At 37.4% G+C, this 24,613-nt stretch overlaps 1 protein-coding gene across 1 annotated transcript in view; it reads left to right on the top strand.

Moving 5' to 3' along the window:
• LOC110112540 overlaps positions 1-23,137 on the top strand; it is a 32,518-nt gene extending 9,381 nt beyond the window's left edge. Inside the window, exons 2-3 of the mRNA XM_020844794.2 lie at positions 22,407-22,631; positions 22,706-23,137. Of these exons, the coding sequence (XP_020700453.1) occupies positions 22,407-22,631; positions 22,706-22,924 (444 nt within the window). The 3' untranslated portion in view covers positions 22,925-23,137. The remainder of the gene's footprint in view (positions 1-22,406; positions 22,632-22,705) is intronic.
• The last annotated feature ends 1,476 nt before the right edge of the window (positions 23,138-24,613 follow it).

Below are 24,613 nucleotides of genomic sequence, written 5' to 3'. Positions count from 1 at the left end.
CAGTGACGTACGAATGAGAGAGCTTTCCCTTTTTGTCTGCAAATAGAGGGAGATAGGAAATCAAGAGCTTTTTCTTTTGGTTCTAGATGCCTGAAAACCCAAAAAAAAACCCATCACTTATGCTATTCCAATTTTCCTTATACAAGAAACGGGGGCCTTCCTGATGGGGACATCAGATCATGGAAGGTTTATAAGAGGCCTGGCCGCCGATCTATGGCCACGATTGAGTCATTGTACTTTTGATTTATTTTATGTATTTTCTTATTTATGATGTCGTTGTATTTGTTTTATTTAATTTCCCATTGTACCCTTTTATTAAGGGATGTCGTATGTAAGCTCTGATTGCATTGTCGTCTTTTCTATTTTGAGTCTTATGTACGAGGCTATTTGTAGTCCCTATGTTCTCTTTCAAAGCTAATGAATGACTACGTGAAAATTTTATTTCTCTTGTTTGACTTCTCATGAGGGCTTGAGAGTTTGGAGTGAAATCCCTAGGAGAGGGAGATTTGTGCAATACCCACCAACCTAGATAAGTCGGGTTCGTGTTTCTACCTTCTATCTCTTTCTCTCTTCCTTCCCCTACCATCACCGACAACACCAACCCTCCCTCCACCTAGCCGCCACCCTTCACTACCCACCCCATCCATGGTTCCCACCCAAAACTGTCGGCCCTAGCCCCTTAGCCGCCGCCCCCATCACTTCCCACTTCATCCTTGGGTTTCCTAATTTGGTTGGATTTAATTTGAAATCAATTTGAAATTCAAAACATCTAAATTTGAAATTCAATATTCTTTCCTAATTTATTTCCTCTATTATAGGAAAGTTCTTAATTTAAATTCATTTGAATTTTAAATTCATTTGAATGTTAAATTCAAATTGGATTTGATTTATTACTTTCCTAATTCCTACAACCAAATTAAGAAGCCATAATTCCTCCCATTAATTACTCTCTAACCCAATCATGCCGCCGGCCCCCCTTTGAGCTAGGATTGGAATTATTTAAAAATTTCATCTCTCTTTGGGAATATTTCTAATCCAATAATTCCCCTTGGCTGAATTTTTCTAAAGCTCATAACTCTTAATTTATTTCCAAAACCAAGTATTTGATTTAGGAAATAAATCCCGACCCCATCCCTCATGATGCTGCTGCCCCCCTCTCCCTCTACCCGCCTCTCTCTCTCTCTCTCTCTCTCTCTCTCCAATCCCTCTCTCTCTCTCATTAATTCCCCTCCCTGAATTTTAGGAATTAAACTTTCACTCCTAGATCCTCTACTCTCTAATTCAAAAATCTGAAACTTATTTCATATTTTGGAATTCAACCTCACCTTCAACCTATTCCCAATCCCACTAGCGGCTCTCTTAAATTGGCCGACTTTCTCCTCCACCTAGTTCTTGCTTCAGTTGAGAATCCCTCTTCTCTCAAGAACATCTACGTGCCTAGAAGATGCCATCGATACCACTTCATACACGAAGCCAAATCTTCTTCGACGTCAACCCGAGGATCGATCATACGGTTGAAAACTACATCGAACGCATCTTGGACACTTTGGTTGAAGCTATAAAAGAGCAGTTAGAGGTCGTTGAGTGGAGGATTGTCGCCGATCCTTAACGAAGGTTTTCTACTTTTCCCTTTTCTCATATTTCTTAAGTCTAATTCTCTCTTGTGATTTGATTGTAGTAACGAAGGATTTGTTCGCCCGATTATGCTAAGCTTAGTAAACGTAGGAATTTGAGTGCACTTCTTTGTTTCTAACTCTTATTGTTAGACTAAGGATTTTTGTTGAAACTACTATCTTGGCATGATGTTATTTTCGACATTATTTTGAAACTTCAAATCTTTCGATATGCAACTTAGCCTAAATGGTGTGACTACCCCTCTTACGTTTTGATTCGTCGTTTTATTTGCTAATATCTTTCTTTGTTATTTCTCTAATCTAGAAGTTGTGCAAAATCTTAACAAAATCATTGCAATCATCTTAGTCCTACATCAGCTGGTATCAGAGCATGTATGCTCTCTTTGCATGTTTTAGGATCCTTAGTAGAATTTTCTTTTAGCATTTTATTCATTCCACCATTGCATTTGTGTTATTTAGAACTTTTTAGGTTGCTGTCCTTTTCTCATAGTCATTTTGCAAGACATAAGTGTGTTCAAATCATATAACTTGCTTTCCTTTACATCCTAGTCACCTTAGGTGTCCCGCATTGAATCCCAATGGACCCAGAACAACTAAGAAGGACTTTAGACTTGTTGTTAGGCCAAATGAACAATATTAGCTAGCAACTCAAAGAAAACCAAGCCGACCTAACTGAGCTTCGTAGGAACACCACTGAGCGATTTGACATACTAGAGCAACCTAGAGAGCACCCTACTCCCTACACCCCATCTAGACCACCTATGTATGGGGATGATACTATCCAGATGAGAGGCAACATCGTGCCAATTATCGAACTCCTTACCACGGACATGACCCACGTCATGATCCTTACCCGGATGAGAGGCAACATCGTGCCAATCATCGAGCTCCTTACCACGGACATGACCCACATCATGATCCTGATATATCACTCTTGAAAAATGTTAAAGTTGATGCTCCTACCTTTGATGACACACTCGACCCCCAGCTCTTCCTGGATTAGGTCAAGGGTATGGACAGTTTCTTTAAGTGGTATGACATCTCCGAGGTTAGGAATGTCAGTTTTGCGGAGATGAAGCTCATAGGCAGGGTGAGTTAGTTTCGGGCCAACTTAGAGAGCTTTAGGGAAGCTAGGAACGATTACCCCATTATCGATTGACCATCCATGAAGCAGGAATTCAAGCAGAAGTACTTGTCTCCCTCATACTTCACCCAACTATTGGATAAGTGGAATAGGCTGACTCAAGACAACAAACCTGTTAAGGAGTACATCGTCTCTTTCGATGACTTCCTGATTCGCTGTAAGGGGGAGACCTCTACCCCCCCCGTGCAGATCTTATCTATGTTTCGAACCGAGTTGCTAGAGGATCTTCGCAATGAGCTGCTTGCCTGAAACGTCACTACACTGGAGAATGCCTACATCTTAGTGCTTGATTTAGAGGAGACCCGTTCACAGCACCCGAACCGTTTACATGACTCTAGGCCCTCCTACAAACCAGTTGGTAGTTCCACTCCACACACTTCTGCTACCCAACCCACTTCTAGGAGCACGACTCGATCACGCATGGGTCCTCCTACACCTTGATCTGATTTTAGGAATAAACCTCCCACCCCGGATACCCCTCGGTCCAGTCCTGGGACCAAGTGCTTTCGATGCCAGGGGTATGGGCATATCACTTCTCAGTGCTCCAGTCCATATAAAGTCTCGATCATCGAGGAGATTACTGAGGTCGATCTGGAGCCCGAGGTTGATCAGATCCACCAAGTTGAAGATGAAGGAGAATACTTCGAGGAGGATGAGGACACTACGGTCCTCCATTGCCTTCAGAATTGGATACCTCTCCCATCTGCGTGGTGAGATGTGCGCTATCCCACTCGACACCCACAGATGACTGGCGTAGAACCTCGATTTTCCACACTTATACCAAAATCAAAGACAAGAACTGTGAGGTCATCGTGGATAGAGGGTAGTTGCATAAATGCTGTTTCTTTCAACATGGTATCCAAGTTGGGTCTTTCTGCCGTTCCTCACCCCAACCGGTATAAGGTAGCGTGGGTCAACTCCACTGCCTTGGAGGTGAATGAATGAAGCTTCGTACTTATCTCCTTTGCTGATTACAAGGAGAACGTTTGGTGTAATGTGCTGATCATAAATGTTGGACAAATTCTTTTGGGTCACCCCTAAATCTATGATAATGATGTCTACATTTTTTGGCGTTCGAACACCTGCGTGTTCGAACATGCGGGCAAAAAGATTAAGCTTTTGCCATCGCAGCTTCGGGTTACGGATGACTCGAAATCCAATCCCATTAAGTCCAAGAAAGGACTGAATCTTGTTACTGCCAAGGTTCTGGACGCTGAGGTGGCTCAAGGCGTACCCCTTTATGCCTTAGTGGGTCGTGAGATTCCCGCCGAATCTGATGAACCTATCCCTCAGGAAGTCCAGCTTATTTTGGGACAGTATGTTGATGTCTTTCCCGATGATCTTCCAGATCAGTTACCTCCACTTAGAGACATTCAACATAACATAGACTTCGTCCCTGGAGCCTCCCTCCCGAACCTGCCCCATTATCGCATGAACCCCACGGAACATGCCGAGCTTAAGAAGCAGGTTGATGAGTTACTGTAACGAGATTTCATTAAAGAGAGTCTTAGTCCCTGTGTGGTGTCGGCCCTTCTTACACCGAAAAAGGACAGATATTAGAGGATGTGTGTTGATAGTCTTGCTATTAACAAGATCTCCATCAAATATCGTTTCCCTATTCCGAGGCTAGACGATATGCTTGATATGATGATGGGTGCCACATTATTCTTCAAAATTGATCTCAAAAGTGGGTACCACCAGATCCGGATCCGACCCAGAGACGAGTGAAAAACTGTCTTCAAGACAAAGGATGGTCTCTACGAGTGGTTAGTCATGCCTTTTGGGTTGAGTAAGGCCCCGAGCACCTTCATGAGGATCATGACTCAAGTGCTGCGCCCGTTTATGGGAAAGTTTGTCGTCGTCTACTTTGACGACATTCTTATTTATAGTCCGTCGATTAGCTAGCACTTGGACCACTTAAGGCAAGTTTGCGAGGTCTTAAGGAAGGAACAACTTTATGCCAATCCTAAGAAATGTACCTTCCTTGTAGATCGCGTCATCTTTTTGGGCTTCATCGTTTCAGCCCAAGGGGTTTCCGCAGACCCCGAGAAGGTGAGGGCCATTGTGGAATGGCCTGTCCCTCAGAATATTCGGGAAGTCCGCAGCTTTCACGGATTAGCCACCTTATATAGGAGATTCATTCGGAATTTTAGCACTATTGTATCTCCTATCACTAATTGCTTAAAGAAGGGTGATTTTCACTGGACCCCGGCAGCCACCAGAGCTTTTGATGAGATCAAGCAAAAGATGGTGGAAGTCCCAATGATGAGACTTTCTGATTTCTCCAAAGTCTTCAAAGTGATCTGCGACACTTCGGGGGTCGGAATTGAAGTCGTCTCCCAGTAAGGTCATCCAGTAGCTTACTTCAGGCAAAAAACTTAATGATATTCGGCACCGTTATTCCACGTATGACAAAGAGTTTTAAGTTGTGATCCAATCTCTTCGTTATTGGCGACACTACTTGCTCTCGCAAGAGTTCGTCATTTTCTCGGATCACGAAGCTCTGCGTTATATCCACTCCCAAAAGAAATTAAATGCACGCCATGGTCGATGGGTCGAGTTTCTTCAGGAGTATACGTATACCCTCATACATAAAGCGGTAGTTGAAAATAAAGCTGTCGATGTATGATGACTACTATTGTGATGAGAGCAATAGTCATGGGATTTGACCAAATAAAGAGGGACTATTTAGAATGCCCCGACTTCAAGGAGATCTACTCTCTCTTGTCCACAGGCAGCACGCGCCTTGTGGACGATTTCCTATTGGTGGATGGTTATCTCTTCAAAGCCCAAAGGCTTTGTATCCCTAGCACCTTCCTTAGAGAATTTTTGGTCTGGGAACTCCTCGTCGGAGGCATTGCTGGGCACTTCGAGCTGGACAAAACTATCAAATCCGTGGAGTATCGCTTCTATTGGTCCAGCCTGAAGAGAGATGTCGGGCGGTTGGTCTGTCGGTGTCACACCTGCCAACTGGCCAAACAACGTAAGAAAAACACGGTTTTTACACTCCTCTTTCTGTCCCTAGTTGTCATTGGCAGGATGTTAGCATGAACTTTATCTTAGGACTGTCCAAGACACTCCGTAGGAATGATGCCATTTGTGTTGTAGTTGATCGGTTCTCCAAAATGGCTCATTTTCTTCCTTGCTCCAAAACATCTGACGCCTCTTACATTGCGAAGTTATATTTCAATGAGGTCGTCCGTTTACATGGTTTGCACAAAACTATTGTGTCGGATCGGGATGTGAAATTCACTAGCTATTTTTGAAAAACCCTGTGGATGAAAATGGGCACTAAATCACTATTTTCCACTTCCTTTCACCCATAGACGAATGGTCAGACCGAGGTAGTTAATAGGAGTTTGGGTAATTTGTTTCCATCTTTGGTTGGCGAGCACATTAAGGATTGGGATTCCATTTTGCCTACTGTTGAGTTTGCTTATAATAATTCTGTTAACTGAACCACTAGCCTATGTCCTCCTGAAATTGTATACGTGTTCAATCCTAGATAGCCGCTAGACCTTATACCCATGTGTTCTAGGTATAGAATTTTTGAGTCTGCATCATCATTTGCATCCCATTTGCATGAACTTCATAAAGAAATTGCACAACATATTGACAAGAGCAATAATGAATATAAATTATATGCAGACTTGAAATGACGTTTTAAAACTTATGAGGTTGGTGACTCCGTGATGGTGCAGATTCGTCCGGAACGGTTCCCGCAGGGAACAGTTAAGAAGTTACATGCCAAGAGTGTTGGACCATTCAAAATACTTAAGAAAATCAACAATAATGCTTATGTAGTAGATCTGCCTGCAGAATTCAACATTAATCCCTCTTTTAACATAGAAGATTTAGTTGTATATGAAGGTCATGATTTTAACACTCCAAATCCACTCATACAGCAGCCTTGTGTGACCCCATCATGTGAGATCCCAAACCTACCACCACTACAAAATATTCCTAAGTCACCTATGGCAGGAAAGGTAGACATGATCCTAAGTGATGATATCATATCCATAAGGGAAGGAGGACGAAGGAGATACTTGATCATGTGGAAAGGAAAACCTGAGTCAGAGGCTAATTAGGTGGATTGCGAGGAGTTGCAGCAGATTGACCCAGATGCACTAGAGATCTACGAGAGCACCAGAGACACTTACTCGACGGAGTCAAGTTTTCTCCCACCCCGGGAGAATGATGGGGACATCAGATCATGGAAGGTTTATCAGAGGCGTAGCCGTTGATCTACGGCCACGATTGAGTCATTGTACTTTTGATTTATTTTATGTATTTTCTTATTTATGATGCCATTGTATTTGTTTTATTTAATTTCCCGTTGTACCATTTTATTAAGGGATATCGTATGTAAGCCCTGAGTGCATTGTCATCTTTTCTATTTTGAGTCTTATGTACGAGGTTATTTATAGCCCCTATGTTTCTCTTTTAAAACTAATGAATGACTAAGTGAAAATTTTGTTTGTCTTGTTTGACTTCTCATGAGGGCTTGAGAGTTTGGAGTGAAATCCCTAAGAGAGGGAGATTTGCGCAATACCCATCAACCTAGAAAAGTCGGGTTCATGGTTCTACCTTCTATCTCTTTCTCTCTTCCTTCCCCTACCATCACCGGCAAGACCACCCCTCCTTCCATCTAGCCGCCACCCTTCACTACCCGAACCCTTCCCCCACACCCCATCTACGGTTCCCACCCAAAACCGCCAGCCCTGGCCCCTTAGCTACCACCCCCATCACTTCCCACTTCATCATTGGGTTTCCTAATTAGGTTAGATTTAATTTGGAATCAATTTGAAATTCAAAACATCTAAATTCGAAATTCAAAATTCTTTCCTAATTTATTTCCTCTATTTTAGGAAAGTTCTTAATTTAAATCCATTTGAATTTTAAATTCAAATTGGATTTGATTTATTACTTTCCTAATTCCTACAACCAAATTAAGAAGCCATAATTCCTCCCATTAATTGCTCCTTAACCCAAGCATGCCGCCGGCCCCCCCTTTGAGCTAGGATTGGAATTATTTCCAAATTCCATCTCTCTCTCTTTGGGAATATTTCTAATCCAATAATTCCCCTTGGCCGAATTTTTCTAAAGCTCATAACTCTTAGTTTATTTCCAAAACCATGTATTTGCCCACGCCATCCCTCATGATGTTGCCGCCCCTCTCTCCCTCTACCCGCCCCTCTCTTCTCTCTCCAATCCCTCTCTCTCATTAATTCCTTTCCTCGGATTTTAGGAATTAAACTTTTACTCTTAGATCCTCTACTCTCTAATTCAAAAATCTGAAACTTATTTCAGATTTTGGAATTCAACCTCACCTTCAACCTATTCCCAATCCCACTAGTGTCTCTCTTTTATTGGCTGACTTTCTCCTCCACCTAGCTCTTGCTTATGGTGAGAATCCCTCTTCACTCAAGAACATATACAAGCCTAGAAGACGCCATCAATACCACTCCGTACATGAAGCCATTACATGGCCGATCCTGACATCGACTACAGACTTGCCTACGACGAGCACGGTTTCGTAAGCATTCTCCATTCAACCTTCTTCGACGTCAACCCGAGGATCGATCATATGATTGAAGACTACATCGAACGCATTTTGGACACGTTGGTTGAAGCATAGAAGAGCAGTTAGAGGTCGTCGGGTGGAGGATTGCCGCCGATCCTTGACGAAGGTTTTCTACTTTTCCCTTTCCTCATATTTCTTAAGTCTAACCCTCTCTTGTGATTTGATTGTAGTCATGAAGGATTTGTTCTTCCGATTTTGCTAAGCTTAGTAAATGTAGGAATTTGAGTGCACTTATTTGTTTCTAACTCTTATTGTTAAACTAAGGATTTTTGTTGAAACCATTATCTTGGCGAGACGTTATTTTCGACATTATTTTGAAGCTTCAAATCTTTCGATATATAACTTAGCCTAAACGGGCGTGACCTCTCTTACGTTTTGATTCGTCGTTTTATTTGCTAATAGCTTTCTTTATTATTTCTCTAATCTAGAAGTTGTGCAAAATCCTTACAAAATCATTGCAATCATTTTAGTCCTACATCACTTCTTCTCCTTCTGCTACTGAATCTCGCTGAAAACAACCCGCCTTCATTCCATAATCAGGGCATCACTTAATTGAACCCCTGGCCAATAGCAGGCAGGGGTTTTCAATACAATCAGGGCCTTTGAATCGAGTTCTCGATTTAGAAGAATTTTGATTTGGCTAGAAAGTTAATTCGCCTATAATTGGAATTGGGCTAAACCCATTGGACTGAAATTGGGTTTGTATCGAACTTGACTCAAGCCAATCTGCGTCGATTACATTAATTAGCTAAAATTATACTCAATTTGGTGCTGAATTGCATTAAGTCGCATTCGACAGGGCTAACGAGTGTCGATCTAGCTTAATTGAACTTTGTCGAGCCCAATTTGACTCCATTAGGGTCGACTCGAACTCAACTTGGGCTCAATGATGCTCAATTTAGTCAATCGAGCACGCTTGCGAGTCTAGGTTCTAAAATCAAGGTCAATAACCATTAAAATATTTATGTAGCCGACCCCATATAGTGGGATAAAGACTTGATGTTGTTGTTGTTTGTTATTAGATTTAAATGAAAATTTGACTCTTAATATGACAGAATGGAGAAAAAAATATTCATGTAGTTGATCTCACATAGTGAGTTAAACGCTTAATGTTGTTGTTGTATTTAAGATATTTGAATATATGGAGTGGAGGTAAGTTTAAGCCATTGTAATTATGTTATTCACATACATATCAATGGCGCAAAATGGCGTGGCATAGAGCGACGCACATATGACATTATTTGCTTGGTGTGACGCATATATTATGCTTTTTGTGCATTCATGAGCAATGAAACGTAATGTAAGATATAAATAACACAATTTTATTAACTTTTTTATAAATATTAAATTATAAATTATAATTAAAAATTTAAAGGTTTATGAATTAATATCATGATTAATTATGAATTAATAATAATCAAATCAATAAAATATAAAAAAATTATTTTATCTTAATAGGATAAACAGTACTTTTCTCCATTTCATCATTTGCTGGTTTGGTTGTGTGTGTGGTGTGAAGTAAAGTTTTGAAAGCTCCTAGAAGCTTTTCTGCCTCCTTCGATGACAATAGAATAATTCATCGGGGGTGGGGGCGGGGCTCGTAGCAATGATAACAATGGCTTTTCTCCTTTCACCTGTTTTTTTGGATAAATTGCATTTAAAGTAAAATAGAGAAGGAATAGGATTTAACTTTTTTGTAGGATTTAAAGTTATTTTTGTCATTTGGCATTGTTTAGGTTAAATTATGATTAACTTCTGCTCAAATACATTGATGTAAGTTTCGATAGGATTTAAAGTTATCATTTTTGCTATTTGGTAGGTTATTTATGTTTAAATATTGCAAAAATCATTCTTTTTTATTATTTAATGATATTTTATATTAATATCTTTTTATAAATTATTTTATATCATGCACCATTATTAAAATTGTGTGCACCGCGCTGTTCGCTAAGCGCCATGGCTCCACGGGAAAATTTGCGCTGTGGTGTGCCATTCACCACTGACAAGTATGCCATTTCGCAATTTATTTGTTTTCATTCCTCTTATTACATTGTAGTTTTGCCACATAGGTTTGAACAAACTATAATCATGTCGTTCTGATTTGTTCCTTGTGCTTTTCTCCACATTACGTTAGCTTCTCATCTTTCATCTACATGTTTACCTCTTCATTTTATGCCCCCCTTCTATCATTTATACTTATTGTTATGTAGTGAGGTTAATGGTGCTTTAATACTTTCTCTATTTTTGTGTAGAACTTGGTTGCCTGTTTCCCTCCCTTATTACAACAACAATAACAACATCAAGCCTGTATCCCACTACTTGGGGTTGGCTAAATGAATCATTTTTCTCCATTGTCTTGTTAAGACTCAAATTCTCATTTAAATGTAATAAAAAAATGTCATTTCTAATATTTTCTAACCAAGTCTTTTCAGGTTTACCTCTACATTTCTTAACATAAGACAAATCTAATGCATCTACTCTCCTAATCGGGTCATCAGATTGTTGCCATTTTATGTGACCAAACCATATATGGTGAGTCTCTCTAATATAATCTTCCATTGGAGCTACTCCAACCTTTTCACGTATACGCTCATTTCATATCTTGTCTCTAAGAGTAAAACCACTCATCCACCTGATCATCCCCATCTCTGCAATACTTAGCTTAATATTATGCTCTTTTAATGACCAACATTCTGCATCATAATGCATTGCAGGTCTCACCACCATTTTATAGAATTTTTCCTTAAGTTTGGGGGGTCTTTTTTATCATACTAGCCTGATGCATTCCTCCTACTCAACCATTTAACTAAAATTCTATTAATAAAATCCTTATCTATTTCACCATCACTCTGAACAATAGACCCAAGGTATCTAAATCGTGTACTCTTATTAATGACTTGATCACCCAAAGTCACAATCCTCATTACTAGATCTATTACTATTAAAATTATATTCCATATATTTAATTTTAGATCTACTCAAACGAAAACATTTAGATTTTAAGGTTGACTTCCATAATTCAAATTTACCTTTAACACCCTCTCTAGTCTTATCAAAGAAGAATATTATCAGCAAAAAGCATACACCATAATACAACCTCTTACAAATGTCTCATGAGATCATCCATGACTAAAGAAAAAGATATGGGTTGAAGGCTGATCCTTGATGTAATTCAACTGAAATAGGAAAATACTTGGTCAAACCACCTTGTGTTTCAAGACAAGTAACAACTCCTACATACATATCCTTAATGACTTAAATAAAAACATTATTAACCCTTTTCTTTTCTATAACAATCCATAGCATGTATGTTCGAACATTATCATATGCTTTCTCTAAATTAGTAATGATCATATGTAGATCCGCCTTATTCTTTATACTTCTTCATCAAACCTCTCAATAAATGTATAGCTTCCATAGTAGACCTACCTAACATGAATCCAAAATGATTTTGAGAAACATTAGTATCATGTCGTAACCTACGCTCCTTAACATTCCCCCATAGTATTAAAGTATGACACATTTACTTAATTCTTCTAAAATTCACACCATCTTGTACATCACATTTATTCTTGAAAATAGGAATTAACATAACTCATTCTCTACTCATCTAACTAACATCCTTTTAGTCTTCAAAATAATATTAAAATGCTTTAGTAAGCTAAGAAATTTTCTTCATCTCCTAAGCATTTTCATTCCTCTATTGAAACATCAGCGGGTCTAATAGTTTTTCCTCGCTTCATTTTCTTTAAAGCCTCTTTAACTGCGGTTTTACTAATGCGCTGATAAAAATAAAAACCTTTATTTTTATTTAGGGTGTTACGGTCACTAAAGTCAATCGTATTCTCACATTTATTCAAAATTTTAGCAAAATATCTCATCTACCTTTATTGAATATCCTCTTATAATAAAAGCACATTTTAATCTTCTTCCTTAATGCACTTCACTTGAGCTAAATTCTTACTACTATGTATTTGTTTGGCTAACTTATGCATATATCTTTCTCACTCATTAGTCATTAGTATCTAATCTATTATATAAATTATTAAAAACTAAAATCTTTACATTACATATTATTTTCTTAGACTCCTTATAGACCTCTTTTTATCTTTTCTAATTATTTGAGTTTTTACATGTAAATCAAGATTTATAACAATTTTTTTTTATCTTTTCTTATACATTTTATTTTTGCCACCAACTATTTTTATTATTAGGAGTTTTTTTCCTTTGATACTCAAATCACATCCTTCGCAGCATTCTTAGTATCAATAACTAATTTTATCACATAATATTAGTTTTCTCATGCACAGAAAAAATCTTAAGATTTAGAATCCTATTCTCAAAAATATTTTTGTTAATATTTTTTAAATGCCCCCATCTTATTTTAGAACAACCTTTTACTTTATTTTTTATATTTTTCCCTTCATCTTAAAGTCCAACAATAATAAGTGATGTTTGATACATAAACATTCACTTGGGATAACTTTAGAATCTTTGCGATCTAAACGATCTATTTTCTTACAATAAAATAATTAATCTGAGTTTTACTATATCCATTCTTATAAGTGATGAGATATTCATTTTTTTTCTTAAACAAGGTATTAGTAATTATAAAATCATATGTTATAACAAAGTCTAATATAGTCCTACCACCTTCATTGGTCCCTTAAAACTCATAACCATCATAAATATTTTTAAAATTATCATCCTTTCTACCAATATGTTCATTTAAATCTCTTCCAATAAAAAACTATCTCTTTTGTATTATTTTTTTAAGCTATTTCAAAATTTTAATTTTGAATACATATCTAAACCTATTTGAGGCGCAAGTACTTATAATATTAATAATCTCAGCATCAACATTAATCTTTAAATCTATAATTATATATCTGATTCTATTAATTTTTATAATATCATCTTTCAAACTTTTTTTTTTAATCACACCTATACCATTTATAGTACGACTCATATCAGAATATCATAGTTTAAATCCTAAACTCTTAATCTCATTAGCCTTTTCTTTAACCCATTTAGTTTCCTAAATGCGGAGAATATATATATTCCTATGAAATATTATATCTATTAATTCTATTAATTTTCATGTAAGGGAACTTATATTCGAAGTTCTTATTATAATTTTAGTTTTGTTGACTAGCTTCTTTGCCTACATCCACATCCCTGATGTGATAATTCTTGCCTATTTAACACTTTACCTGGATGTCGGTGCAGTGGCCCTTGCACACTTTTTGTTATATTTAGGCCATATTGCGTCTCTTTTAAGGAATGCTATAACATTAACATAATACAATGAGGCCAGTTGCCCTTCCAAATTAAACTCTAAAATTTTGTTTCTTTCCGAACACGCAAAGTGATGCTCTAGCTAGCTAAACACCGGAAAAAACCATGTTTAGTTTGAGTATTTGAGCTGAATCAGGACTTGCTCGTCGATTATTTGAATGGTGTGGGCTTGTAGCGAAGATAACTATTTATTTTCTCCTTTTAAATGCTTTTGCGGTTAAATTGCATTAAAGTAAATTGGTGAAGGAATATGATTTAACTTTTTATAGGATTTAAGCTATCATTTTTGTCATTTGGAATTATTTAGGCTAAATTAGGCTTAAATGTTGTTCAAATCTATCGATGTAAATTTCTATATGATTTAAAGTTGTTATTTTGCTATTTGCTAGGATATTTATGATTAAATATTGCTCAAATTATCCTAATTTTTACTATTTAATGATATTTAATATTAATATTTTTTTTGAATTATTTATATTATGCTCTATGTTTAAAATGATGTGTGCTGCGCTATTTGCTAAGCACATGGCTCCACTAGAAACTTTGCGTTATGGTACTTCATTTGTCATTGACAAGTATGCCAATTTGCAACATATCTATTTTCATTCCTCTCAATATGTTGAAGTTTAGTCACATCGGTTTGATCAAACTATAACCATGTCATTTTGGACTGCCCCTTGTGCTTCCCACCATATTGCATTAGCTCCTCGTCTTTCATCTACATGTTTAGCTCTTCATTTTATGCTCCCTTCTATTATTCATGCTTGTTGTTATGTAGTAATGTTAATCTTGCTTCAACGCTTTCTCTAATTTTGTGCAGAACTTTGTTGCCAGTTGCCTTGCCCTCCCTTATTAAACTATAAAATTTTGTTTTTTTTTTCAAACACTCAAAGTTTAGCCAAGTGATGCTCTGTCTAGCTACACGCAACAAAAACCATGTTCATATTGAGTATTTGAACTGAGTTAGGACCTATGTTGCACCGATACGGATACGGCGATATAGATACGACACGATACGAATACGGGACACGCCAATTCTTAAAAATACAGGATACGTATACGGCGCGGATACGACATTATAATATATAAATAATACATAAAAATTAAGAAAGTAATCAAAGTGTAATATTTGAAATGCCAAAAAAAATTGGAATAACAATAAGCATTAAATATTTAAATGTCTAGTACAACAATAAAAACAAGAAGATAAATTGTCCAGCACATGAAATTTCAACTAATCAATAGAAGGAATGATAGGATTAACTTTTTCAGTGTTTTTCTCTTCAATAAATATCAGAGCTTCTAATTCAGGCTCATCAAGTGAAAGATTAGCAATTTCTAATATTCCCATATTCTCAAGAGATTCAAATCCATCCCCAGCACATCCCACATCCTGTTGTCTCCCTCCGTATAAGTTTGAGTTTTCCTTGAGAGAAGCCGAAGATTTGTATGCACGTAAACTAAATCTTTAGCCCGTTGTGGAGTAATTTTATTTCTCTTCGTTGATTGGATGAATGAATATGTGCTCCAATTTTTTTCACAACAGGATGAGGATGAAACTTGGCCAACCAATTTTATGACGATTGTTTGAAGTAGAGGTGCTAAAGCTCTATGTATAATCCACCACATTTTCAGATCAATTCTCCACCTATCACGCAATGACTCTTGGTCACCAAATTCCTCTAAATAACTAAAAAATTTAGCAAGCTCAATATTGACACTTCTTCTCTCCTCATTTGGAAAATAACGCTTCAAACATGTCTTCCTCATATTTGAAATTTCTAAATCTTTCTGTGGAGAAACTCTTTGAGGATTCTCTTGAAGCCATTCTGTAGTTGAATATCTTCAAATAACATTAAAATAAAATAATGAAAAAATGATGAAATCACAAAATAATAAATTTTGAATTCGTAATGAAAAAATGTTGGAATCTACCTTGGATTTAGTGAGTGAGCCAAGCAATGTAAAGGTGTATTACTTTTGCTCCACCTATCATCTAAAATAGCATAAATAACATCCCAGAAGCTTAAGTCTTCATGAAGTGTCTTTCTCTCGTGTCTATATATAATTTCTTTTACTTTGGCTAGCATTGAATCCCACATCTCATAAATGAGATGTAAACAAGGCTTATCCGTATCAGCTACTCTTAACATCTCATAAATTGAGTCTGTGAAATTTATGATGTATTCAATCTCATCCCACCATAAATCATCTCGAAGCTTCTCTTTTACATACCTAGCCTTTCCAACATCTTCTCTATAACATGACCATTTGTCACTGATCACCATAGTTTGAAGAGCATTTTTTTATTTTTTGAACCTTCTCAACGTCACTATAACTGAGACAAATCGAGTTTCAGCAACTGCAAGCATCTTTAAATTAGAGAAATCATTAAACATAGAGAGTCTCATGGAATGATTCATAATAAAATTCCTAATTACAATTGCATCTCTAGCAATCACTATGATCCAATGACATTCATTATAGGTGATTTCATTTGCCTCGGTATTCTTAGCTGCACAAATGTTCTTCAAAGCAAGATTAAGTGTATACATAACACATGGTGTCTAGAAAATATGAGGATATGCTTGCTCCACAAGTAGGCCTGCAGCTCTACAAACAGGTGCATTATCAGTAATGACCTGAATGATGTTTGAAGGCCCCACCATCATGATAACTTCTTTGATTAAATTAGAAATGAAGAACTTATCCTTGTACTACCCTTCACAGTTTACAGTTTTGATAAACATATGATAGTTCTCTGTTGCAGCCATGAAGTTGATAAGTAGTCTTCTTTGTGGATCTGTCCACCCATCACAAACCAAAGTAACTCCATTTTCCTTCCAAACTCCTCTAGTAGGCTCGAGCAACTTCTCAATATTATCCCTCTCTCTTTGCAACAACTTCGTTCTAATGACATTATATCCTGGTGGCACGTATCCTACAAGATTGTTATTGCATGCGTATGTAAAGGCATTCTTGTAATGTGGATTTCTTGCTAGGTTTGGAAGGAAGTCCAGTTGAGTAAAACATTCTAGCTATTTCTCCGTCTAGTTGTTCTCTCATTTATAAATTAAATGCTTTCTCCAAAGCACTATTTACAACATGTTTTCTTTTTTTTGGTTCAAATCCCTCCATTCGAAAAGGCCCTTGGTTTACAGTACTGCCATCACACTTAATTGAAGAAGATGATAAAAGATATGAAGCATGAGTGCTTGGAAGTGGAATATATTTTGGAAGCTCTTTTTTACTCCTTTGCTCAACTTCACTGATTTTTCTTTGTAATTCAGCCATTTGTGATGAGCTTATCTTCGGGCAAACTTTGATTCCATGACCACTAATCTTCTGCTCGAGCAGTTGAGGCTAACAGTAAATATAACAGTTTTGATGATGATATAGGCTTTTATATTTGGTTAAAAAAATTGAGACTTCCAGCTAGGATTGAATTGTTTTGGTGGAGATTGAGCAAAGATGCTATCCCAACAAATGAGTTCTTAAAATATATGAAGCTTAAAGATATGGAACTTTGTGCTAGGGGGTGTCAGGAAATTGAAAATCTGGAGCATATAACTGTCCGTTGTATTCATCTGCAAGAGATACTTCGAATGATTCAACAGTGGGGATTCTACATTCCTATCTTCAGTTCTCTGGAAGAAGGTTTCTGTGAGCTGAAAAAGCTTGTAAGTACTGCTCCTAATATTGTCAATTTATACTGTACTTCGATATATTTTAATTGGAAGAATAGAAATGAAGTGAACCAAGGGAAATCTGTAAATTCTGTAGATACTATAGCTGCTAACAGTCTTCTTCTTTTAAATCTGCTAGTCCAACCATAGATAGCTGGGGTGCTAATCTCCTTAGGGAGTTTCAAAATTTTTGGCACCCTCCACCGCTTGGTTGGATTAAGATCAATGTTGATGCAGCCCTTCTTACTTCTTATAATGCTGGAATTGGTGGTTGTTTCCGGGATCATAAAGGAAGACTACTGATTGCTTTTGGAGAAAGAAGAACGCATTGGGATATAGCTCACCTTGAGTTGGAGGCTTTGATGACTTTTAGAAAATTTCTTCAACCGTGGATGCCTGAGAGTGAAGGGATCATTATTGAAGGGGATAACATCAATGTTATCAAGTTCATTCAAAATTCTTTGAATAAGAATTGGCAATACTATAATCGGATGGAGGACGATTTTCTCTTCTTGGCCGATTTCAATAAGGTAATTCTTCACCATATAGATAGATATTGTAATAAGGTAGCCGATATGTATGCTACTTTGGCTTTAGATAACAATTTTTGGTTTGATAGTTCTTTTGCTAACATTCCTCCTTTACTTTGTTCTTTATTGAAGAAGGAATGTGAGTCTTTTGTCTAGCTTGTATCTTGGTTTTTTTTCCTTTAGTAATTGCTTTTGCATTCTTAAAAAAAAAAGACCACTAATCTTCAACAAATGAGCTTTCACTCTATAATATGATCCTTTGTATGTTGTATTACAAAATTTGCATTTGAATGCAATGTTGCCTCCTCCCCCTTATGATGTTTTACTTATTTTTGTAACATAACCCCATAGAGGTTTATTATCTTCAATATTAATTTCTGATGGACCATCATCAGAACCAATTCCTACTCCACTAGAGCTCATTATCCTACAAAAGATCTATACAAATTAAAACATATGAATTTGAAACATGAAAAAATTTAACTAAAAGTATAGATATGTTGCGACTCTGTCGGGGGTCCAGGGGGGCGCTGCTCCCTGACGGGGTTCGACCTGCCCAATCAGGTCGCGGGGTCAAGGGGCAGTGCCCTTGAAACAAATTTTTTTTTGTAAGAGTAATTTTGAAGTGCTGTTTATTTTTAAAGTTATTTTTATGAAAAGATACCGAGCGGTACCGAGTATGTTTTAGCTTCTTGGTGCCGCTTAGTACCATTTGGTACCCCTCTATACCGAGCAATACCGAGTGGTACCGAGCAATACCGAGTGGTACCGAGCAATACCGAGTTACAGTACCAAGCAATATCGAGTTACAGTACCGAGCGATATCGAGTTCCAATACCGAGCAATACTAAGTTCCAATACCGAGCGGTACCGAGTTCCAATACCGAGCAGTACCGAGTTCCAGTATCGCTCGGTACCGAGTTCCAGTACCGCTCGGTACCGAGCGGTACCGAGTTCCAGTACCGCTCGGTATCGAGCAGTACCGAGCAATATTGAGTTCTAGTACCGTTCAGTACCAAGCGGTACCGAGTACCGAGTACTAAGTACCGAGTTTCGATACCGAGCTTATGATTAAGAAAACGAAGAAAACGAACCTTCACTGCTCACGACGCCTTCACTGTTCGCGTTGTCGAGCCGCTCCGTTGACGAAGGATGATCCTATCGACTTTAATGCTCGCGTCGTCATGCCTCTTTAATTTGTCGACTAAGGATGATCCTGTTTGCTTCTATGCTCGCGTCATCGAGCCGATCCTTCAACTATACGAAGAAGACGAACACTTGTGTGGAAGCGAAAAACCTAGCTCTTTGAAATGTTTCAGCCGCATAAATGAATATGGATATTGAGCGGAAACGCCGGGAAGCCGAAAAGAATAGGGTAAATTGTTGTTCCATTTTTTCTTTAATAGGACACGCATATCGGATACGCGTGTCCAGTCAAATTTAAATAATATTTTAATTGGACACGGCAAAGCTGTATCCGACACGTATCCATGCCGTATCGGAGGCGTATCCATATCCGACACGTGTCCGATATAGCACGCCTCGTAAATAAGAGTATCCGTGCAACATAGATTAGGACTTGGTCGCCAATTATTTGTACTTAATTAGATAAGGTATTTCCATGCCACATTAGCTTTTTTCATGGCTATCTAAGGAAACAACAATAACTTCAAGCCTTATCTCACTATATTGGGTCAGCTACGTGATTTTTTTTCTCCCTTGTGTCCTATTAATATTCAAATTCTCATTTAAATCTAATAAACGATTGTCATGGGTATCTAAAGATGAAGTAAACAAATTCTTGTTAAAAGAAAATCACCGCACATGTGTAGAGCTTGTTTGCCAGTTGCCTCCCCTTATTGAAATATGACTTTTTTTGTTTCTTTCGAAACACTCAAAGTTCAGCCAATTGATGCTCTGGCTTGCTACACGTCACAAAAACCATGTTCATATTGAGTATTTGAACTGAATTAGAACTTGGTCGCGGATTATCTTTACCATAACGAAATGAAAGAAGTTGTAATTTAAATAATGAACCCCTTCAAAGTTTAATTTGGCATACTCCTAGTCTCCTACGGTGCTTTTTATTACATCATCATCATCATTTTTACCACCACCTTTTTTTTATTTTAACCATGTTGTAGCAGTGGCATCAGAATGCCTGGGCATGAATATTGCTGGTAGTTCTGAAGTTTGGCTGCTGCTAAGAAAAGCAATCTGTTAAAGCTCATGTAGCCCAAATGATTTCTCTAGTTATTCAAAGTCGGAATGAAATGAAGTTATCTGAGTACTTCCGCCGTAGTGTCCTCTTCTCTTGGCCCGATTTTTCCACAGTTTGTGGATGTAGATCTTATTTATTTTTTTAGTTTTTTGTAATTATTGTTAGTATTTAATTCCATGGTAACTTGTAAAATTCCCAATGAATTTGGCTAATTAATTAAACATTAGTTCCTATTTTGCACGCTTCTTTTGTAGCGTGCCTTTCATTTTACTATGAGCACATTTTCTGTGCACGACTAGCTTTTTTGGCTGTAATTGGTGAAGGTGTCCGATTCATCTAACACGTTTACTTTTATAATTGTTTTGGTGATTTTTTCTTAAAACGCCAGGGGTTTCCTAGCCAGACTAACCATTCAATTTTTATTGGGTATATAAAGTTGAAGCAAATAACTTTTTGTTAAAAGAAAGTCAGTGCATTGTGCAGAAGTTGGTTTCCAGTTGCCTTCTCTTGTTAAACCATGATTTTTTTTGTTTCTTTCGAAACACTTAAAACTAAGTCAAGTGATGCTTTGTTAGCTATACTTCTCAAAATTATTTTCATTTTGGCTATTTGAACTGGATTATAACTTGGTTGCAGATTATCTGCACCATGACTAAATGGATAAAGTTGTAATTTAACAAATTAATAGCTCCTGCAATTTTTAATTTGGCATGTTCCTGCGTTGGTTTTTAGACATCATCATTATCATCAATTTTTTACAACCATCATTGACATAATTCCAACTTTTGTGGGTTTAGTTTTAGGCTTCGTTTGGGACGGCTGCAGTTGTCGGTAAAGTAGGTTGTGAAGTTGTTGTCCAGAAAGCTACTTTATAAAGTTGTTGTAAAAAAATCAATAAAATTTGTTTGGGTAGTAAAACTGCCAAGCTGCTGTGTAACAATAAATTATCTTGATACCCTTCTATATATTAGCATGAAATTTTTTTATTAAATATAAATATTTTTAAATTTATATGATAACAAACTAAAAATTCTAAATTCAAATCAAATACTTAAATAGAATTTGTGTGCATCAAATTTTTTATGAAATACGCATAGCTGCTGCTGTTGCTGCTCCCCTTCTCACTCTCGCCGGTGCAAAGAAAATCCCTCCCATACAGCGTAGAACTCCAAGCGCCTCCGGCCTCGGTTGCCCAACCTCAATAGTTTCGTCGAGCATCGTTTAGCCGTTTTAGCTCAAAATCTCTTTTAAATCCCACAATTAAATAGCAAAAATGCAGGAGAGAAAATGCCGGTAGCTCACTTTCACTAAAGATGGGAGGAGAGGGCGAAAGAGAAAGCCAGCGGCTCCAATCTCCAGATCCTTCCAAATTGATATCTTTCATTCCAAAAGATTAAAAAAAAAAAAAAAAACGCACGCATTGAACATGAGACCGATTGATTTTCTTTTACAATGAAATATGGTAGAACTCTGGATTGAAGGAAAAAATAAAGGAAAGAAGCGACCACGGGAACAAACTCACTAGAGAACCATTGCAGGTTGGAGGATTTTTGATGAGGAAGAGGATCGAGAAAACCATCTATCAGCACTTTGTTATTGGATTTGGTAATGCCTTCTTCTGACCTCTCCCAGTTCTCATAACTCCCGCCACCACTGCTACTCGAAAGCTCTTCCTCCGGCTCCGCCTTTGCTCCGCCTCCGGCCATCCTAATCCTAGCTTCCCCCGGAAAATTTGAGAAAGCCAATGGGTTTTACGATGGAAGAAGTGCCGAACTTCACGGTGGAAGATGCGGTGTATTTCGCAAGGCATTTGCGTCTTCTTCTTACCCTCAAACAGCGGAAAGCAGCGAAAGCAGGAGCCTACTTCAGGACGGAAAAAGTAGCCGCGGGACGCAAAAATTTTGAGGACGGAGCCTCGTCTCCCCAAACCCCAACTCGATTGCGTTTCATACCGTACAACAGTAAAAACGGCGCCCCAAACGCACCCTTAAAAGTTCTGTTCCATTCATTTATGTTACTTTTTCTTACATAAATTTAAAAATTTAGAAAACATTTGTGATGGATTGGCTTGGCGAACTTACCTGTTCCAAATTTTCTTATCTTTTGGAAGAACTAAAATTGAATCATATATTGACAAGCCCACCAATCTCTAGTCTGAGTTTTATTTACCTTTGACCTCCAAAGAGTTAAAATTAAAAAAAGAATCAGCTGGCTGAAATCTTTTGGGGCTACTCAAAACCAGTTACTTTCAGTCCGTCCTAATCCTCACTCAACTGCTTTTCCTTCAAAATGTCATTTAATCACTGCAGGAGCAAGCCAGAAAGGCACTTGAAAGTGCACTTGATGGAAAGAAAACTGTGTTCGAGAAATGGAGCAAAGAAATTCAGAAAAGGGAGGAGATGGGCGGCGGCGGAGGCACGGCTGGCCGAGGTGGCTGGTTTGGTGGCGGTGGGTGGTTTGGCTGGTTTGGTGGGGCGCATTTCTGGGAGGAAGCACAACAAGCAAGCCTTGCCCTAATTGGCATCATCTCCTTGGTTAGAAACAATTACATAATCTCTAAAACCTTTTATTCTTCTCCTCATCTTAATCGTCTTCCTTTCGGTGGCAGTACCTCTTGATAGGGAAGGGAAATAAACTGTTTGCTGTCGTCTCCAATTCCTTGCTGTTTGTACTACGAGGGTTCAGGAACTGGTTTACATTTCTATCAGCAAGTACTGTAGGAAGAACCAGCCTTTCTACATCAGGAAATGATCAGATGGCAAAGGATGCATATCAACCGCCACTATCTGCAAAACAGAGAGTAGTAAGAAAATGGGGAATGGATTAAAACTTGTGTTTTTCCCTGCTTAGAAATTCACATCCGTTATTTTGCTTTCATTGGGAGAAAAAAAATTTTCTTTCTCCAAAATTTTGTTTATTTTGAAAACAAAGTAGAAGAGAATCATGCCCATGCTTTTGTATTTTCTTAAATGTGACTTTTTGAATTGTGTACTGTGTCCTCACTTCTCCTTGATATTTATATTGAGTTGTGCATGCCATATATATTGTTTTTTTTTTTAAAGGAAATGCTAGATTGCATTAAAAAAATAGAACCAAATACAAGATACTAAGTGATAGAAATTCTATCACATTCCTCCTTTAAAACATTAAAAAAAGGAGGAATCTTATTGCTACTAAGATTTTCCCAAAGAAAATCTTCAATTAAAGCATGGTTAGCACAATTGTGTGCTAACTTATTACAATTTCTATTAACAAAGTGAAAAAGAATGTTACCAAAACCATCCAAGAATGATAGGTCTTCAGTGTCTTCTTGAAAGCCATTCCGAGAAACATTATTCTTTGATCTTTGTAGAAGATTGATAATGTTGAAATTATCACCTTCTATAATTAGACCTTTTGCATCTAGCATCCAATTTGATATGAAATTCTTTAAAGAACGGATAGCTATAAGCTCCAAAGTACCAATATCCCAATGTATGCAATTGATTCCAAAAGCTAGTAAAAATCTGCCTTTAGAGTCTCTAAAAACTCCACCAATCCCTCCATTATTGTTACTAGAAAGAGCAGCATCAATATTAACTTTTATCCATTCAGGGGGCGGGGGGTGCCAAAAAGAAATCAGCCGTGATGGCTGGTTAGCATCCCAGTGGTCCATGAGTAGATAGGAAGATGAAATTGATGCATAACTAATGGCATTGCAGGCAATGAAGTTCACACTCCATTCATTATTCCCATGCTTTATTAGATTCCTACTCTTCCATGTAAAATAAACTATAGAACTATATAAATTTGCCATATATTTATTTTCCTCAGATAATATTTTCAAATGAAACTTACAGTCATTGGCAGAGGAGAACAACGGACATAAGAAACCCCATTTCCTGAGAATTCCAATTGCTTGCTGCAGTTTAGAGCATTGTACCATGACATGGTCGATATTTTCTTGTTCAACACACCCTCTGGGACATGAATTATGTCCCAGTAATCTTCTCTTCATCAGGAAATCATTTGTTGGAATTGCCTCATTGAGAATACGCCACCAAAAGCATTCAATCCTAGGATTGAGCTTTAATTTTTTTAGCCATTCTCCATAGTCCACAGTTCTGTTAATCCCATATTTATATGAAGAAGCTAAAGCTATAATGCTTTTGCCTGCGAAGTTCTTCTTTAGCTCATTGTTATCCTTTGAATGAAAAGGATAAATTTCAATTTGAACAATAATATTCACGAGCTCCTTCCCAAAGTTTTTATTAAGAAGATCTATTTTCTAGCATCCCTCTAAAATAAAGCTTTCTAGCGGCGGGAATTCAGTTTTTTCAATTGCTATAAATGTAGGCCATTTATCTAGACTCCTATCTAGAATCCAAGTGTCTTTAAGCATGTTTATTGCCTTTCCTGTAGATAATTTCCATCTTGTGATAGGTCTAAGAGCCAAAGCACCCTCATTCAAAATCTTCCAGGTCGCTGATTTATTAGCTCTATTGGTATTCTCCCCAAAATTCAAACCATACTTAGC

This window comes from Dendrobium catenatum, unplaced genomic scaffold (genome assembly GCF_001605985.2).
Source record: "Dendrobium catenatum unplaced genomic scaffold, ASM160598v2 fragScaff_scaffold_133, whole genome shotgun sequence".
In the NCBI taxonomy this organism is placed as follows: Eukaryota; Viridiplantae; Streptophyta; class Magnoliopsida; order Asparagales; family Orchidaceae; genus Dendrobium; species Dendrobium catenatum.
This window is presented reverse-complemented; position numbering and strand designations above follow the sequence as displayed.